General features: G+C 40.1%; 1 protein-coding gene across 1 annotated transcript in view; it reads right to left on the bottom strand.

The window, feature by feature from the left end:
• Positions 1 to 21,053, bottom strand: part of LOC307256155 (ecto-NOX disulfide-thiol exchanger 2-like) — a gene marked incomplete at its 3' end in the record, with an annotated part of 75,174 nt that overhangs the window by 40,442 nt on the left and 13,679 nt on the right. Inside the window, exons 2-3 of the mRNA XM_080035042.1 lie at positions 13,384 to 13,539; positions 2,971 to 3,177 (exon numbers count right to left, since the gene is read on the bottom strand). Of these exons, the coding sequence (XP_079891168.1) occupies positions 2,971 to 3,177; positions 13,384 to 13,539 (363 nt within the window). The remainder of the gene's footprint in view (positions 1 to 2,970; positions 3,178 to 13,383; positions 13,540 to 21,053) is intronic.

Below are 21,053 nucleotides of genomic sequence, written 5' to 3'. Positions count from 1 at the left end.
ATGTAGTAACGTGGCAGGAAAGGAATGTATCATGTCAAGATCCACTGGAAAGACATTATCTTTTGTAAAAAAAAAATATATAGAAACAATTACAGTCAGAGCTGCAAATTATCTGACACCCTTTCAATATCTAGTAGGTAATGTATCATTTGTATTGTGATCACTCATTTATAATAAAGTTTTACTGTTAAAACATGTATTGTGTTGCTTACTGTCACTGTTTGCTTCGTGTAGTAAAGGATTACTTGAAACTCACATTTTCATAGTCAGGATGTTGGACTAGTTTTCAGACCGATCTACATGCATTGACTTATACGTTTTTTAATTCAACCCTTTATCTCTCTGAAGATTTTTTCTTTGAAACAGTATCATTACATTTTAAAATGACCAAAACCATACTTAAAAATAAAGCAGTTTATTCATAGCCAGTGAAATGGAAATATAAAGTGTACATAATTCAAACAGAAGCAAAGCCATATTGTATGTAACTGTCCAGTTGTTGCTGGTGGGCCCTGAAGAAGACCACCTGTTCCATCCAGTGAACAGTCCTCTGATGGAACAGATAGTGTGACGGTCCTTGTGGGTCAACGCTCCGTCAGGTCACTCATCTGTAAAACATGGCACAATCAATGTTACATCATGTAGCCTACATAGCATACATCATACATCTGTAGTTATGGCAAAGCTACAAACTAATAAATATATTTTTTCTTCCATTATGAAATAAGATAGGCTACTAATAGATTCAGTATAACCCTTGCTCAAGAAGCAACGAGTTCTGAGTGATACTGTGTGCTTTTTGAAATATAATGGACAGGAAACAAACAGCAGCAGAGGCAAATTACAGTATTCCTGTCTGTTATAGTGTACATTACACTAGAGATGTAATAGGCCTACTGCTGCATGTACCACGACTGCTTGCATAACTACACACTGTCAACAACAAACAAATACTCACCTTACAGTTTCACCGTCTGTTTTTCACACGGGCTGTCACGGACAGACTCACAGATCTAACCGTTAGCATACAAGCTAACCGACGCTAACGGACGCTAACTACTTAACCCAGAGACATTCTCTCGTTTCAGTCGGCGTTGGTTATTATAGGAGGGATAAATTAAAGCACATTACACACATTGAACTCATAAACGGACAGATTTGTTTTTAAATAGGACTACTTACATTTCCAGAGGAGAGATGGTGTCTCTCTGTCTTCCAGGCACAATCTCCTCCACACTCCAGTATAACAGCAGATCACACTAGATTGCCAACCTTTGCTGGGCATAGCCAAACAAAAAATGAAGTAAATCCATTCAGCCCCGGTCTGCTTCGAGGCTGGGGTGTGATGGTAGCTTGAGGATGAGCTAACACTGCAGCTTGCTTCTCCTCTGTTGTTGCATGAGCGAGTGGAGGCTCAGCTGTGTGTGATTACCAACAGGGCGTCTTGATTTGCCAATCAACTACCGAGTTTCTGGTAAGCTTTCCCGTGGGAGTATTTATGATAATGAAAACCGACCGGTTTCGTCACCAGTCTGTGTTTTTTGGAAGAAACCTTCAAATCCCCCTTTTTTCTAAAAAAGCATCCTGGCCTGAAGAAACTGACACATTTGTTTTTTTTGAAGCTTGTGTGTGCTGGTAGAGACCCCAATAACCTAAAAGGGTGCCCAAACACCTGCAATGTTTTGTTTTTCATAATATGTCCCCTTTAATTTAGCTAACAACTTTAACTGCAGCAATTCTGTCACTTATTATTATTTTCTACTGTAAATCCCTTAAAGTAAAGATGACTCATTCACTTTGAGATAGTATGTAGAGTAGTTTACAGAAAAAAGGAAGCTGGATTATAGAAAAAGAAACAATGGATTTAAATTATTCCATTGTATACAGGTAGAACTGAAACATGAAAAGTAAGTCTGGTTTCAGATATAAGAATAGCTGATAGAAAAGGTTGTTGGTGTTTTAAAATAAATTTGTGGATATTTAATTATATTATATTCACATTGTATTGTCAGGTTAGTGCATGCAGATAATTTTTTTGGCATTTTTAATTGTAGAGTTTGTATTTATTGAACAAAATGTGGTGTAGAGTGACTATTTAACTATTTGGCTAATTGTTTGATGTAGGTGTGTTGCTGTGTTGAAATAACAAGAATCCAAGTATAGGTTAACGCTGGTAGCAACTGTTAAACTGTTGTGGCTTCCAGACTTGTATTACTCATGTTCCTCCGACTACAGTATACACAGTGGAGTTTGCATCCAAACAATCTGTATGGAGCGCAGCAACATATCCATCTATCCGTCTATCCATCCCCGGATCTACTTTATCCATCTGTCAAATGGTCCCGAGTGAATGTGTGCAGCTGGAGAATTGTAATGCAGAGTGATATATATCAGCCCTTTCATTTCCATCAGAGTAAAGGTTAACAGCTCATCATTCTTCCTCTACCTGAGGTGATGGATTGCCGGGACACTGGGAGAGGGCTGGGTGCACTGATAGCAGTGGTCTGACAATAGAGGCGGTCCCTACGGATTCAATATTGCCCGGGTGAGTGAGAAAGAAAGTCGTTATTATCTGACCTTTTCAGGCCAATGCAAACCAATACATACCTTAAAAACAAGGTTTTGCATTTGTTAAGGTTTTCAGTATGGATTGGGAAGGGGGGCGACGACACAAAACAACAGGTGTGACAGGGGCGGCTGTGGTGAAGTAAGAAAGGCGGTCGTCGACTAGAGTGCAGGGGCGGCGGTTCCTGGTGTTCCTGGGCGAGACACTAAATCTGTGCATGAATGTGTCTGTGAATGGGTGAATGTGTACTGTAAAGCGATTTGGGTCTTTGAAAAACCAGGGAAAAGCACTTTATAAGTAGAGTCCATTTACCATTTATCAGATATAAATCCATTGGATTATGGAATACTTGGAATACATGGAGAATAAGAGTAGACACTAGTTTTGACATGAAGACACCTTACCAGAGAGGAGGAGAGCCTTGTCCACAGTGAACTCCTCAGCAAATCGAATATGGCAGAAGTTTTTCTTGCTCTTTCTGATGGCAGCAATATCCCCACACTGTCCAAAGACCTCAACGATGAGCTGCTCTGTGGAGTTCTCGGGCAGACCGCCAACAAACACTGTCTTACAACCCGGAGGGCGTTCCCTCATGGCTGGAGGCGGAATGTCTGTCAAACATGGAGAAGAAATGCAAAGAGACAAAATTATTTCAATTGAAGGGGCAACCTTATCAGCTTAACAATTATTAATTTAACATCGCTGTCATCATAATTGTGTCTACCACTATGCTTAGACACAACAAGTAACAACAAATTCAAATGTGACAGAACCCGCATGTAATTTTCAGATGACACCCCAAAAGTACAAAAATATTTTTCATAATTTTCACATCCTCAGAAAGTCATGTCTACAATAAAAATCCCAATCGCCGACAAACCATATTGTATAACTTTGGAAAAATATGTTAAATCTTTTTTTTGTAAATCCTGTGAAATAGTTCCAGAAAAGGTAGTTTTACTGTTATTTCAGCACGCACAAGTACAGTGTAGGCCTATATACTGGAAGTCATTAAACAAAGTAAAACAATATTATTTTATACTCCAACTGTCTTCAGTGCTCACACTTTAAACTGCAATTTAAACTGCTTCAACGTCACAATTTTAGCAGTGAGCACTAAAAAGATATTATTCAGAAAATGTTGCAATTTCAATTTAATTATGAACCTCAAAAACATGAAACAATGTTTTTTCATGAAGATGTCTCTTCTCTGTCATGATGTAGAATGAAAATCAAGTGCAATGAAACCGTGCTGGAAATCTTCACAACATTTGAAAATAAAGTTGTGAACAACCACTAAAAGCACACTACAGTAAGGGGATTCCCAAGAAAGACAAGTCTGGTCCAATCACTTTATTTTCCATTCAGCCCAGTTTTACAAAGCACACATTTGCCTTGAGGGGATATGCTATCTGTAGAGCATACATTGCCTTCAATCCTTAGACCCTTAAAGGCAACAACAGAATCATCATATATATGAGATCAGACAGCAAGGGAAATATCCCTTAATGACCATACCAAGATGGAAATATGGAATGATAAACTATAATGTGGAACAATATGCTTGAACCGTTTAACAGATATGATCGAGTCACGCCATCCCTGGCATGAAAATGTAATCCTTCTGGCTAAGAGAGGTTGATCCTTCCGTGCCGTTGGTCCGAAGGATGTTTCTGACTGAACAAAGATAAATGTTGACTGATGGTATCTCAGAAAGATAGAGTTTTCCATGGATTATATGAGGGACTGAGTTCTAGACTGAGCAAAGAATGGGACACTGATGGATGTTGTACCCATCTGGGCTTTGATGTTAGCACTGTTACTTAACCTAAAAAAGAGATGGAATGTAGTTTAAAACAAGTTCAGTGTTACTGTGGTAGGCAAAGACTCGCATGCATTATTGAACATTGAACAAGTAAGGGCTTTTTACTCACTCACTCACAGTTTATTAAGTACACTGAGATAAAACGAATGCATTCCCACCAAAAAATCCTCCCTTCATGAAGATGAAATTGTTCAGTTTTTAATATACTTTTTTAGAGAGGTGTTGATTAAACTTTATACGGTAATCTGGAGGCTGCAGTTTGTGGTGCTGAGATGTGTATCTAGTGTTCAGTGTGCCTTTATTAATAAACATTTGATGGGAGGAAATACCACTCTCAGTATGACACACTTGCAAACACAAAATGCAACACCAACAATGACCATATATTTGAATTTGAACACCACTTGAAAACAATTTCAGCTAAAATGTATTACTCTTCTTGAGAATATAATTTATTGCTGTGGTTGTGGTGTTAGACTGGGGTAATTTTAGCTAGGTGTAACTTAACCTTACGACATCATAGATGTCAATCAAATTAGAGTATAACTAAAATTATTGTTCAATTAATCTGAAGTAAATAGGCTAAATAGGCTAAAAATAGGATTTTTAAAAGTTTGAGTACAAGGTCCTAGTCTGGTTACGTGAACTGTAATAGGGGAGAACGGCGTAAGTAGGCACACTTTTTACTCCAGTGAGAATTGCTCATCACCAAAACATATGTCAATAGCCATTCCTACATTAAATTGAAGCTTAATGTGTTGGCTAGAAATGTGTGTCTCTCTTTTTTTCCAACTTATTGTAATGAAGAAGTAATTTACCATCAAAGACACTCTGACACATTGTGACAACCAACCCCATCAAGGGGTCGGTTGTCACACACTATGGGGTTGTTTGTCACAATGTTATCTTAATGGGAAAAATCTTAAAAAGAAGGCAAGGAGGCAGAACCAAATTTGAATGTTTAATTGCATTGTCAAGTTGACAAATAGGCCTACATAACGTTCTGTAGCCTTGGCAGCTGGTCTAGTTTGGGATGCACTGGGTTGTTTTGATTTTGTTGCCCTTTTTCTTTTGCTTGCTAGCTGCCTTTTCCTGCTCTATTCTTTCCTTCTCTGGGGTGTCAGTGAGGATACAGCTTGACAATTTCTTTCGTTATTGGGTTCCTTTTCTGGCTGCAGCCTTGAGATAACATGTGACAACCAACCCCCCAAAAAATTTGACGACCAACCCCAACTTGAATTTATTGCTAGCATCAAGGCCAACAACCATCTGACAACTAATTAGCTTGCTAACCACAATCTAAACTATAGTTTACCCTTCACACTTTCTGAGGGTAACAAGTGTTTTGTTATAAACCCATTGTGTAAAAGCCTAGAAGAAAAATACAGAGAAGCAAAATATTTTGAATTTGACATGAAAAACACAAAACATCCTCTCACCTGAAATGCAGCAGTCGAACTCCAAGGAAGTCTATGTATGTGACCTCGGATCCCAATTCTGGACCTTTTTTATATCAACATTTCAGAGCTAGCGCGCTCTGGTGGCGAGATATAACGAATGTGACATCCAACCCATGTGACAAATTACCCCGTTCTCCCCTACAGCTGTGAAAGAATATACAGGTAATATCCCATTCTTACAGCAGCCATCCTAAAAGCACAGTGACATTTGCTGAGTGTCATTGGACCCAGCAGTAATGTGAAAAGTACCTCATGCGGAGCTAAAGTGCATGTCTCATTTGTGCACACTTAGCTGAAATCACTTTCCCATGGCTGTAAAGCTGTGGTCCAACTCATACGACTTCCCATCAATTCCCCTATGAAATTACAAAAAAGTAAGCGATTTTCCATTCAGAACTCGAAAAGGTTGGACGTGAACTTTTAAATGATGGGCCCAAGAGGAGCTATTATTCAGTCCTGTGGCTTTAGTGCTTGGAGAGCCTGTAGCAAAGTTATGGTAAAGCACATCGAAAGGTGCTTTATGGCTTTGTCCTCCTCATGTCACAGCTTGCTCTGGCACATGGCCCAAATGCCTCCGTCCCCTGACCTTGGCGATGATGATGCCATTAAAACTGGAACATAGCGCATACTCTCGGCTGCTCTTTCATTCACATACTCAAAGCCAGAGAAAACACACACACACACACACACACACGCTCTAGGACGGCACCAAGGTGATAGTTTCACTGCCTTCACTTTGCAGTCAGCTAAAACATGCTGCAGTTCATTGCACGATTCAGCACTAAATTACAATTTCCGACAGAGTTTGAGCTGATGAGCGGGGAGGACAATCTAAAAGGACAACAAGGTACCAATCTGACATTTAACTGACATACTTGCTTCATAAAAGCCTGCTCTTCAAAAGAAAACACCCCACCTCCCCCTCCCCCCTTTCCAGACAAGCTAGAGAGGAGATGTTACTGCATAGCAAAAATGTTTGGCTTTGAAAGGAGGATGAAATCCATACCGGCGAAGTTTAAGAAATGTAGGCACGTAGACAGGAGGGTTCTGAAGGGCATCTTTGGTCTTTTTCTTCAGAATAATTACAGACAGACAAGCCTGACATGGATGAAAGGTTCAAAAAAGAAGAGCCGGAGGAGGAAGTGATGACCATTAAAGACATTCACAGAGTAAATCCCTTAAAGCATCAAATGAAATGTAGTTCTTCAGCATTAAAAGGCCGAGAGAAGAACATGGGTTTGTGTCTGTGTGTATGGGAGTCATGTCCAGTATGGCCGTAATATACTTTAAAAAAAAACCTTTGGCGTGGATTACGGATAGACCGCAGACAGTTTTGCTAGGTTAGTTTACATGCGATGTCCTTCCACTCAGTTAATGTTGATTGTCAAGTCAGTTAGATGATTAAACAGTACTTGTTCATATAGTTTGAACACTTTGTGAATCAGAGTAATGTTATTCTGCTAAAATATTAAATACCTTATATATACACTATATACAGTCGGATCTTTTTAATCAGTTTGAAATACAGTCATCATCATCTGTGTCTGTTTTTTATGAAAAACAGTCAGATTATAGTCATTATTATTATTTAAATCAAAATCAGTTTTATTTGTATAGCCCAAAATCACAAATAGACATTTGTCTCAGTGGGCTTTACATTCCATACAATATGAGACAATATGATAATATGACACCCTGCCCTTACACCCTTAGCTCGGCTGAGAAAAAACTCCCAGTAAAAAAACCTTTACCGGGATTACCTGTCGACAAAGTAAGGGATCCCTCTCCCAGGACGGACGTACTGCAATAGTAACATAAGAAATTAGTATTAGTTTAATGACCAGACCTGCAAACTCATAGGAGGTGAAAAAGGTGACAAACACCCGTCCCTTCTAGGGGGGTCGGGTGTTTTTCGCTGTCCAAACGATTGGCTATTGTTAAATATCATTCACACAACCAGAGTTCTCCACTATTGCCTCCAATGTCCAGCTGGGTGAAAATAATAGCCAGCTGAGATCCTGACCCTCCTAGGGGGGTCCGGGGGTATGCCCCCCCGGGAGATTTTTTTAAAACTTTTTAAAGTGAAATGCATGAATCTGGTGCACTTTGAGAGGGAAATTAAGAGGCTAAATCTGAGGAATTTTGTGTGAACAACACTGGGTCGGATGAATTAGAAGCTTCTTGGATTTTCCATTAAAATGTTCATTTAAAATAAAATATTATGCAGGGTCCTCTGGGTTGGGCTTGGTGCTCTTTTTCTTTTATGGGACATATTTCTCTGTAATATAATGAATGCATTTAAATGCAGTGAGAGGAATGAAGCAGAAGAACTCTGTTGTCCAGCTATCTTTTTTTCCACAGATGAGGCTGAAATAGGTTATACAGTGCATGGGCATCTGAGCCCCATTTCCAAATGTTTTTAAATAAACTCAATACACACTGGACGTGAACGTGACGTGATCAGTTAAACTTGGATTACCTCCCAGATGAACTGATTAAATTATTGGGCTATTAACTAGGCTATCTAGATAAAAACATTGTATTATTATTTTTGTATGATATAATAATATGATGTTAATATCAAACACACAAAATAAAAAATAAAAATAAAAATAAATTGGGGGGGCGGGGGGGCTGTCGGTCGGCTCTGATTGTGAGCGCACTGCAGACACTTCATTTCTGCAATGTGCGCTCATTAAACTGTCAGCTTCACTTAAGAGTCCTGTGTGGGTCAACAGTGCAGTGCAAACTATGCAGCATAAAGTTATAACATTCGTCTACGACCGTGATGTTAAATCACCTTCACACAAAGTCTCCGCCCCAGCAAAGCAGCGAGTCGATCGCTGTGACGGTGAAAATCACCGGTACCCGGGAGACCCAGTGAGCGAGTGAGACGCCGCTCAGAAAAAACTCTGTGGTTTGATGGATGAAATCAGTCGGGGATATCCTGCCCGTTAACTTTGTCAACGGGAACGGCTTCCGCGATCTTTTTCTATGTCTCGAGTCTAACAGAGAGCCATGTCGGCAAACTGACAGCGCGACTAATACAGGGACTGTAGGCTACAGTGAGCTGCGTCCCTCCGTATAGTTTCTGTTTCGGTAGGCTGTTACATTAACCTCTGAAGCATTGACAGTGTTTAATCAAAGCCTCTAATTTTTTATTATCAAAAGGGTTTTGATTGAGACTTTTAGCCAATTCTAAAGTCTGAACACACAGCGGCAGCAGTGATGCTTGTGCCCGATCTTAACGCTGATTGGACAATACTCATGACGTCTACCAAAGATGTTTTATTGCCAAGATAACGATATTCCCTTGTCTCACACTACGGTAACTCGCCCACACAGTCCAGTCTGGGAAGCGCTGGCTGACTTCTCTGGCAGCTGCCGCTACCCCCCCCCCCCCCCCTCCCAAAAACAAAAACTCTTCGGATCTATACGATTCACGTGGGTCATATATTTTGATTCTAAACGGCGATTTTCGCCGAAAAGCGACGAGTTTGCAGGTATGAATGACATAAGTGAGAGTGCCTGTGATCACTGCGGCATCGCCAGAGACACAGACCCCCACATTTCCTTCCGTTGGACACTAGAAGCACCATCCGTAAATTAACGGATGCACGGACAGGAGTGACATACATATGTGGAAACAAGGCATACTGGAAGGTTAGCACAATTTAAAGGAGATCTTCTGAGTTGCAAACGCTGAAACAGGGTGAACTAAGCTCTCAAACTTCTTATAACACCAGATAGGAATCCCATAGCATTGCATTTTTACAACACTTTGGATTTTTAGGAACATGTCATGCATATCTAAATAACAGGATGTAGGAGAAACAAAAAGGCTGAGGGAGTGAAAGAGATATATGAGATTCAGCTGTGTTCAGTTATAAGGTCGAAGAGGAGGAAGCTGCATATAATGTCTCAGGTGGAGTAGCTGGGGGTCCTGCTGCTAGCCACCATATGTCACCTGCTGCCCTCTATTCCCATCACACACACACACACACACACACACACACACACACACACACACACACACACACACACACACACACACATTGGTCTCTCTCTCTTAGGAAAAGAAACCTTAGGAAATAGAGCACTGATTCATAGTCATCCTTTAACATCCCACACAGCATACACAAACCCATTCGATACTCCTCTTTATGAATGCATTTATGATGCACGTCAGCTTCTATTGTGTGCCCCCTGCAGTGAAGCTTTAGAATGCTGTGACCCCCTTAGTAGAACCCCAGAGGCATCAATTACAGCAGAAACACAACCAGTAAGCAAACAAATAAATAAAATAAAATAAAATCCTCAATGGCTCAGTTCTGTTCTGGGCGAATATCTTACCATCTGTTGAAATAAACTGCAGTGTTAAATTCCTCCCGAGGAGTGCAGTTATTTATCTAGGATTGTCCCTTTTTTTCAGAAAATGTCTGCTACTGAGGGGCTTCTTCTCATGGGTTTCAAAGGACAGTTCTGACAACCTCTGAGTCTATTGTGGGAGGCAACAACGGCATCTTTCAAAGGTGGGGGGGGGGGGGGGGAAGGGCTACTCTTTCATGTTAGGAGTAAATTGGCTTCCTCTGAAGACTTATTTTTGGACCCACTCTCATCATTGGCGCACTTCTTGCCTTAAAGATGACATGAAAGGGAAGGGGATGAATAGAGGGATGCAAATGGTATGAGAGCAAAGGTGATGATGCAATTGTGGCGGGAAAAATAACGAAGATGTGTGTTAAGATATCGTCGTACCGGAGATGGACTGGAGGCCTTGAGTGTGCGATTTCGTTCTAGCAGCTTAATGGGTGCACCAAATTATATCCTAACCCATTATCAGGTGGATTCTTCTATCCAAAGTGCATTACAAGTATAGCTTGAGTGCTTCTTACTTTTTGTGCGTGAGTGCCCCACAGGAGATGGATTACTATTTCTTAAGCAGTGTACCATCTGTACACACTGAGCCACACTCATCATTTCTCTCACCTGAATCCCTGCCTATTTTAGCAATTATTTATAAATCTCCCCTAAAAATATTGACTGTTTATTTAGACTCTTTAGAGACTGCATGAGGATACAAAGGTAAAAAAAAATGCAAAAGTTGTGCTGGGAGAGAATATACCATTTGGCATTACAATGACTGTTTGTGACGGTTCTTGTGTTGAAACATTGAGCGGTTAACAGCCCGAGTCCTCATTCAGCCTCGGTATCAGAATGAACTCTGTATAAGGTACACTGTTTTCACCCATGTGCATCCATGTGTGATCTATAGCATAGCTAACATAAAGGTCTAAAAGGTGCAGGGGGATATCTAATGTAGATGAATGAATTCATAGTGTCATACATCTTTATGTCTGTATTAAAGCAAGACAGCCATGATTTGTACTAAAGGTGAACTGCAAACTGAAACGCACTTGGAAGGAAAGCATGACTCCCACGCTGGTTATAGTGCAGAGGAGCCCTCACTAATAGTCTATGTTGACACTGATGTGTTCTGCACATAAGAGGTTGATTTGAAAAAGCCCCCCAGACATTTTGAGAAGTAAGAAACACTAGCATCGAGTCTCCTTTCTAAGTGTGCAGGAAAAGTGTGAGTGCTAACCAGGAAATTAAATGTTCTGGTTATTTTTTGCTATTTATTGATATGATTTTAATATTTCTAGTAAGTAAATTTAATTTTAAACCATTAAGTGTCACAGGTAAAAATAATAGATAAATAATACAGTAATTACAATGAAAATGGGGCTTTTTTACGACACCAATTATAGATTTAGATATCAATTAAAACATGATTTCACACAGTTTCATGGTTGAAAAGTTTTAAATTGACCAAGATGTTTTAGAGAGTTAATATGAGATGACAGTATGGTGTTTATGTAAATACGTTTAGGAATAAGAAAACATGTCATATTGGAAGCACTTAGGTTTCCATAAAGATAATACACAGAAGGAAATGTGTGTTTTATGTCAATGCAGTGGGAGTCCAACTCAATGATGCAAACTACTATAAATCCCATATTGTCATTAAACAGTCCTTATAATGTATTTGCAATATTACCCACAGTGGTCCCATACACAGCCAGGTATATTAAAGGCAATCTCATAGAATACATTTTCATATCACCCACCACACCTATTTAGATGCTCTGCAGGCGCGGATTTATTGAAATATGAAATTTGCTCTGCAGCTTGGCATATATTGCAGTTGAATTTTATGGAAACTATAAGGAGAGCTGCACTTGTTGTCATAGAGGCAATGGCCCCTTCGGGAGCCATCACAGAATCACCACTGACTGGAGGAATGGTGTTCTTTCCCTATTCCACTCCTATTCCACTGGTGCTCAATTGTAGCCCATAAAATATTGGCTGTTTAACCTTTGTTGCCCTACTGTTATGCGTGGTCAACGCGTGCTGGCAACATTTTCTCTGGGCTCAGGCGGAGAGCATGATTGCTTTGTGCTTTCTTATAATAAGAAAGGAAAATCTCCTTTTATTCCTTCTGAACACAAATGAAAGATTAACCCAGTTACCATGGATGACCTGTAGTAGCACACAGAGGACAGCACTATAGCCATAAGTAATAATGACTGTTTAAGTATTCACTAGCAAGAACAGGGACCTCTTGTCCCTTCATCTTTCATTTCATACGCATTTTTTGAAGGCTCAAGGATATGGTGGCCATACACCCCAAACCATTTCAGATCTTGATGCACACACACTACATAATGAAAAACGCCCATATATGCGAGTGCAAAGGAGAGTGAGTGCTTGTACATACTGTATAGCCTACATATGTAACGCTGTGAGCCTAACAGACACCTTTTGACCTGGATGTCAGGGCTGGGAGACTCAGAGGTGATCAAGTAATTAAGTGGATTTGACCCCTTAAGGCAGAGGGGAGATGCAGTACATGAATTAGAATAAAAGGAAAAAATAGAGAGAGGGAGAATTATATATGAATAGAGTAAAAGAGAGCGAGCGGGTGAAGAGAGATTAAGAAAAGATGCAGCGATAAGGTTGAGTCAGCCTGAGAGGAGGACAGAGTCCATCACCTCTTTGGCCTGGCATATTGGAGACAGCCACGCTGTGTGCACTATGTGTTCACAGAGGTCACTCCTCCAATTATACAATCACAGACATCACAGACAGCACTCGCCCGCATACATACACACACCCCAACAGCTATTTAAATTCCTCCCCTCCCTTTCCTTTCCGCTCCTTCCTGATGAAATGCAATGCAAATTGGCCACGCTCTTCTGGGTAAAGATACTTAGAGGAATTAAAGGTGACATTAAGGTAGAAAACTCACTCACACATTGTCAAACACTATCTGGCTGGAGTGGCGCATACGTGTCCATCCAGAGCCATGTAGGGACCAGGACAGAGGTAGGTCATAGATAATGCACACTACTGCATCGCTAAATAAAACATGCTCAAGGCTCCACGAAAAAGATTGCTAAGCTTGCAGCGTTTTCTGTGACGCTCATATTTGATACAACAACAACAGCGGTAACTACTATGAGACTTACTGGGGTTGGGGGGAAACAGCGTGCAGCTCTTGCAGTGGATGATCTCCTGGAGAAGCTGTGCATCCTGGGAAAGGGACGGCGGCACAAGGCCCAGGCCGGGCATCATGGGATTTATGGGGCCAATGCCGGCCATCAGCCCGAGACTGGGATCAAAATCTGTAGCAGGGAGTGAAACATGAATGAGAATACATAGCAAAGTAACACAGCAGCTGCAGGGAAAGCAGTGACAGACACACACACACACACACAGTAGGAAATGAGCTTCTGTTTCCTAAACTGCTTTTCCCGTCACAACTAACCTTTACTGTGGCACACGCCGGCTGTTTCATGTTCTATTTTACATCGTGTACTTCCTCCATGAACACGGAGCAACATTTCTGTCAACTGTGGTGGTGACAACCAAGCGGTTTATAAATAACTGAATATGTCAGCAACACATGAATTAATCATCGAACGACATGAATATTTAAACTATTTTTATTTTGTTTTTTAAGTTTTTTTGTCATTCCCTCCCTCTCCTTTTGAGTGTTGAAATCACACGCACGCACGCACGCACGCACGCACGCACACACACACGCACACACACGAGCGCGCGCGCGCACACACAAAAAATTATGACCTGTAACATCAGACAAACACTGATGCTATGGTCCTTTACACAGACTAACAAACCAAATTATTCCCAGCTTTCTTTCTTCATGAAAATATATTGCCTTCTTCCACAAGTCTCCACTGCATCTGCGCTGTGCTTGTGTGTATGCCATGCTAAGTCTCCATCCCCATGCCAAAAACTGAGACAAAACTGTAACAAAAGCACAACAAAAAAAACATGGATGCAATGTTCGCCCAAGAGCGCCGGCAAGAAAGTGGATATTTTTCTTCCTGGAGGAGTCTAGAGAGACAGAGAAATCTTGCCCGGTCCACTATTATGCAGTGGAGTAGCGTGAGGGTTGAAGCAAAGTTATCTGTGACACAGTGCTGCTGAACTAAACATCAAATGAGATGAAGGGATGTGATACTGTGGTGGTAGGCCACAGGCTTTCTCTGTCTCCTGTTGATGACCCCAGCATTCGTCTTAAGCCAGGTGACACAGGGAGAGGAGGCAGGTAATAATGAAAACACAGCTAGCTAGGTCGTAAGTGCAATGAATGACTCCTTCTGGTGAGATGGAGGAGAGGAAGATAGAAAACACTGAGGGAGGGAGATGTACCTGATGCCGGGGTGAAGACAAACAGAGCCACAGAATCACATCCAATTTCTGTAAAAGCACACCAGTATTTGCTGTTTTGTAATGGTTGTGATAGAAAAACAATAGCTGGCTGCTTAATAGAAGCCCTTTTATATAATGTATGGTTTTCAGAACACCCATGTTTTCTTTTTGTCCATCTCCTGTGTTTGATATTTCCTGGCAGCCAAATGTCAGCCGACTACTTTCGAACCAGGGTGATTGTTTAGCACACAGAGGCACCTTAGTTGAGTGGTAGACTTTCCAACCGTCTGCACTTTCAAGCATTACTCTGCAAAAGTAGGGTAAATATGACACAAATTGAACAAGATGCATTTGCTGTACTGCACTTTGGATAATCTATAGCTCAAGCAATTGGATTTTCATACCGTTCTCAAATGAATAGAAAACTGTGGTTGCCTTGAAGCTGAGAAACATCAGTGGTCTTTAACACATCTGCACGGTTGGAAAGATGTTCATCGTTTGTGAATAAGAATTCTATCCTACTCTTCTAAGTTTCTGAGACACTAGGTTTTTCATGTATGCACTTCACAAAGAGTTGAGAAAAATACCGTTATATTCATTTCCCCTGCCCAATTACACAACAGTACGGAGCATCTGCATAGCAGCCATCCAACAATAAGTTCCTCTAAAATCCAACATGTCAAGTCTTCTGTTTTAAGTCCTTTGACCATTGATAATTTTTGTTGAGAAAATATCAGATTTGCCCACAGTCACAGAGATAGACAGTGTATTTCTTGGTGGCAAAATGAGAAATGGATCCAGCATCTGCAGCACCAATATTTTGTCCAATCTGCCTCAGGAATAAATGTTCAAAATCAGACTAGTCAACTCACTCTTATTTTTTATTAGTAGTATTATAAGTACTATGAAACAAATAAAATTTGACGGCATTAACATCGGTACTGATGTTATTGTTGGTGTTTGCAGTTTGGCAGAGCTGGGAGTGCTGCTGCCAGAGAATGCAGAGTTCAAGAAAAAGCCTCCAATCTTTCAAAACCTGAAGGCATCTTCCGTCACAGAAATGTGCTCAACCCAAGTGGGAGAAGAGTGGGGAAGAAAATGGATTTGCACGCTATTGTTACTCTGTACACGCATGACTTTTCACCATCACTGACAGTTCATACTGGTAGGGGAAATGGGTAATATCCTGAATGGACGTCTGGAAATTTGAGACATGGGCAGCATTTATAAACCGAGCGTGAAGACCTGTTGTTCCGATAATACAAATGATTATCATTCATCTATTTTTTCTTTCTGTTGAAAAGGTGATTCTGTTTGTCAGTGTCCATGACTTTCTGTTACTTCTTGTTCTTAACGTACACATGATTAAATAAGGTTTTCATGTGATGGAGGAAAACATCGGGATCAGACTTAAAGTCATCTCAAAGGTTACATTCCCCCTTCACCTGCTTCTAGCACTCTGAACTCAGGTCAGCACACTACCTTCAACAGACATGATCAGACTGCTCACGGCTGACTTACTCTGTGTATCTGTGTTGTTGCTTTGTTTGTGTTTTGCTCCATTTGCTTTGCCACGCCATTCATTCAAGATTTCAAGCTGATATGCCTCTACATGTGCACAAAAGCTGCAAGAGTGTCCATATATTTGTTTTGATGTGTTCAAAGATCAAATGATGATTGAGGGCAAATAAAGTCTGTATTCAGAGTAGGACATACTCTAATTAGGAGTGTCATGCTCACCCCAAATGAAGCCATCTGTAAAATTTCATTTAAAACCGATAGATAACGAGTGAGCAGATTGGATTTCAGTGCATATGTTGGTAGTTTGTTGTTGTTTCTTTTGTTTCTGAAGACATGAGGAGAAAATAAAATTCAGCCATATGAAAAATCAAGGTAAATGTAATGTTTTGGTATGGGATCCATTAGAGTTGAGCTGCGAGGTGCTTTTTTCCTTTTGCGACCACATGTCGGCAATCACACTCTCAAGTCATAACCCATAAGAGAAGACAGAATAATACACATGTCTACAAGCACAGTAATCTCAGTTTAATGCTACAGCCTTGAGACATTGCACTTAAGGTTTTGCTCTCAATTTTTCCACAAATAGCAAATGTTACACTCTGTTGAGCAAGCTTCATACGGGCAGTTTTGAGCTGTCTCGGTCCAAAGTTTACGCTTGTTATCATCATCGATCAGTAATGGTCGATTTAGACCGTGAGACAACTCCACTGACAGAGGATTAAGAGCTTTGGTAACTGGATAGGTGCGGCAACAATATTTCTGTGTATTTGTATGATATATTGGGCACTAAACTCAAATTATCCCCGGTTTTCCTTTTGGAAATCTGCTCACCTTTTACCACAATAATTAACCCAAAACAACAGTTCCATTTCTACTCAGCGTGTGCGTGGAGGTCCTGTAAAAGCATGTGCATATGCAGAAAGCAGCAGTGAAGACTAGAAGGAGAGACGGCCAAGATTATTTGGCCGTCTCTCCTTCTAGGTGATTTTTTATCCATTCTGGCTGTTCTCTCATCATTGCTATGGCAACAATAGCATGTTTGATCATGAACGGTGAGATGACCCAGTGTTTGATTGGTTTCAGCGCAAAAGGGATCTGTAGTGAGAAACTCCTCCGAGACCCAGAGATCATGAAAGTGCCCTTCAACCAAAACATCAAGAAAAAACATTGTAGTTCTCCGACCGCCCACGCAAAGCCGCCAGTCTCTGTGTGTGTTTATCTCTGATCACTTTCTCTATGGCTCACTGTTTGACTGGCTTGTTTTCTAAATGCAGTCCCAGTGTGCTGTTTTGTGAGTGTACATGCCACTACTGCTCTAACCAAGGGAGTAGGTTTGATTTGGACATTGGTGGGGTCCGTGGGATATGAAAGTGCTTCCTAAAGTTGATAGGTTTTTTTTGTATTCGCAATGATAATTGAAAAAAAAAATCAATAAATCGGCTTAATTAACATGTTTATAATGCATATCTGAATATCAAAAGAGAATATGCATTCTGTAATGTTATAGGTTAAAGCAACTAATGAAAGAAAATTAGTCAACTTAGAAGAGTTTTCAACTTTACTCTGGTGCAACTGAATCTCATGACTAACATATTAATCATTATTAACCTCACCTGTGAATTTCCAGCCTGTCTTCCATCTCCCCCAGTCTCTCCTTCTCTAGCATCTCCTTCATCTTCTACAGCATCTCCTCCTCTGTCTCCTTCTCTATCCTCTCCTCCAGTCTCTCCTTCTCTATCCTCTCCTCCAGTATCTCCTCCAGTCTCTCCTTCTCTATCCTCTCCTCCAGTCTCTCCTTCTCTATCCTCTCCTCCTCTATCTCCTCCAGTCTCTCCTCCTCTATCTCCTCCAGTCTCTCCACTGTCTGTCACCTGACAGAAGTATGTTGATGCATGACATATGAACAGATATATTAGGGTACATACATGGGTAGACAAAATGTTCACACAATTATTATGTTTTATTCCCCCAAAATATATATGTATAAAATCACATGAGCATCTGCAATGTGCTTGTTGTTACTGTAAATGAGAGGGAAACCTTGAAGGAAAATAAAGGTTATTAAATTGAATTAATGTTTATTTATCCAAAAGAAAATGTTTAAACCATTGCTCCCTTTCCACACAAATAAAACATGAAAATAATGGTAGGCCTATACCTTAAAATGCGGATCTCTTTGGCATTATAGCCCATGCTGACTAATAATCAATATCAGTATTGTTATGGCTCTAAAATATATAACCTTTTAATTAACTTACACGGTGACTTCTAAAGAAGTCTCTTATGTCCAGTTTTTGTTTCTTCGACATCCTACACACACACACACACACACACGCACGCACGCACGCACGCACGCACGCACAAGCATAAAACACACACAAATAGGCTATAAGTGTTACTGCAAATGACATCACTGATATTAAAATCCATCTCGCTGACGTGACCGAAGGCAGAACTTACACTCGCAGATGCAGATATTAGCTATGCACTGAGGCGTCCTGTTGCTCCTCCTGTCTGGGACTAGCAAATTGCCGGTAGCTTTTTTTTTTTTTAACAAGCAGATGGAGTGACAGCGGGGACAGCCAATCAGGTTGAATATAGGTTTGCGGGAAACCGCTACAGCCAATCAAAGCGCGATAGTTGTTTAGATGCGGGACTTCTTGCAGAGACTGATTTTTAACCCTTTGTGTACTGTAATTATTGCCTAAACAATACGGACAGCGGGTGTATTATTGGTAGGGACTACACAGTAGAGGCTGGATTTTGGTAGGGTCGGGACCCTACCGTCCCTATATAATCCTACGCCCATGGCTCTAACACATTTATACATGAAGTACGTCGTTTCGGTGCTTCATTTCTAATGTAAAATTGTTAAATGTATTTAAGTCTGCCAGTGAGTTTTAAAAAAAGCACTGAAATTCAATTTAACCCATTGATGACGGCTGCTGCGCGATGCCACATTGGCTCTCCTGCCTGATGCTGCGTCGCGCAGCATTATTATTTTATCTAATTTTCATGGCATTCCCAGCATAGAATGCACTGTCATTGGTTCAAATACACATGAGGTGGGTTTTGTTGATTTTTTTAAGACCACGTGACCACCCAAAAGTTGTGTGGTTTGCCGAAAATCATGTCAATCAAAAAAAATAAAAAATAAAATAAAACAAAATAATAAAAAAAATACGCCAGCTATGTCGGTGACAGAACAGTTAGTGGCGTTTGGTGCGCAGAATCAAGGTCTACTATAGACTACTGACGAAAATCACACAACACATTGCATCTATTTATTAACAATATTTAATAATTTTCTAATTCATCTAATTTTGACGATTTTTAGAAATATTTGTTGGTTTGTAAGCGCTAAGGGAGCATGTTTAAATAAAACCTGTGAACCTTCACTTTTAAATGTATTTTATTTCATGTTTCTATGTGCTACACAGGCTTAGATATTAAGGTTTTGGTAGACTTGACAATTCGTACTATTTTTTCAGAAAACCCTCAGGCATTAAGGACATGCATCCTAGATTGCCATAGTCATCAATGGGTTAAGAAATTCAATTTTTACTACAACAAGCTCCTGGCTGTCTCTGTTGTAATTATTTTGCGGACTTGACACACCTCCCCCTCGCCCCTCCTTCATCAAGCTGTGATTTCCACAGTAAATGTTCCCTCTCAGCATAGTCAGCCATGGGTGGCGGTCGGCGGGGACACGGACCGTCGCTGTGATGCATGCTGGGTAATAAGGGTAATATTTTCTGATGAACAGACAGGCCCAAGCCTCTGGGAACTTGGCCCTTTGCTCACCCTGCCAACTGTCTCCCCCCTCTGCATCTCTATTTCACTTCTAATCTCCTCCAGGTGTCTGTCGAAAAATCCATTAATTTATATTAGCCATGAAGAATAGTATATTACATTTTCTGTAATATGACAGATATTAATTTTGCCCTGCATAGATTGTAGCTGTGTACGTTTTGTGGACCACAATTATCGTTGCTTTTTACACTATTGGTCTTTCCCCTGACTTCAACATATACTGTAATAAAAGTATTTTTTTCAAAAATAAAAAAACTCCAAATGCAAATGCTGTTCCAAATTATTATGCACAACAGAGTTTCAAAACATTTTATAGGTTGTAAACAACTAAAAATGGTCATTTGTTGAATTTGCAGCATTAGGAGGTCATATTTAGTGAAATTAAAAGCTATTTCAATCAAAAACATCTTAACAGGCCATGTTACATGTTAACATAGGACCCCTTATTTGATATCACCATCCCAATTCTTGAATGTGAGTTCTTGGAGAGTTCCTGCTTGAATATCTTTGCAGGATGCCAGAATAGCCTCCCATAGCTGCTGTTCTGATGTCAACTGCCTCCCAACCTCATATATGTTTTGCCTGAGGATGCTCCAAAGGTTCTCAATAGGGTTGCGGTCTGGGGAAGATGGGGGCCACACCATGAGTTTCTCTCATTGTATGCCCAAATGCCAATGACACAGAGGTATTCTTTGCAGCATGAGATGGTGCATTGTCATGCATGAAGATTGATTGATTGATTGATTGATTGATTGATTGATTGATTGATTGATTGATTGATTGATTACATTTTTTTCAGACATATCAATTTACAAAACAAAATGAAAAGCATAAAAATACAAAAAAATGTGTTCAAATGATTTCACAAAAAATAAAAAAATAAACAAAAATAAACAAATAACATATTGAATTGATATGCCTGAAAAGGAGTAGGAAGAAGATAATTTATTTAATCCTACCCCTTTTCCACAGCTCAATAATTTATATTTATATTAGCTTCCTGTGTTCCTTATAATTTCTTTTAGAAATCTATACAATTTGTTATACTATATTTGATATTTGATATTTTACATATGATATTTACAATCCATACAAATATACAACTCCATATATCTATATCCATTAT

This window comes from Ammodytes marinus, assembly GCF_949987685.1.
Source record: "Ammodytes marinus genome assembly, chromosome: 10".
Classification (NCBI taxonomy): Eukaryota; Metazoa; Chordata; class Actinopteri; order Uranoscopiformes; family Ammodytidae; genus Ammodytes; species Ammodytes marinus.
Note: the sequence above shows the minus strand (reverse complement) of the source record. Positions and strands in the feature narration are given on the sequence as shown.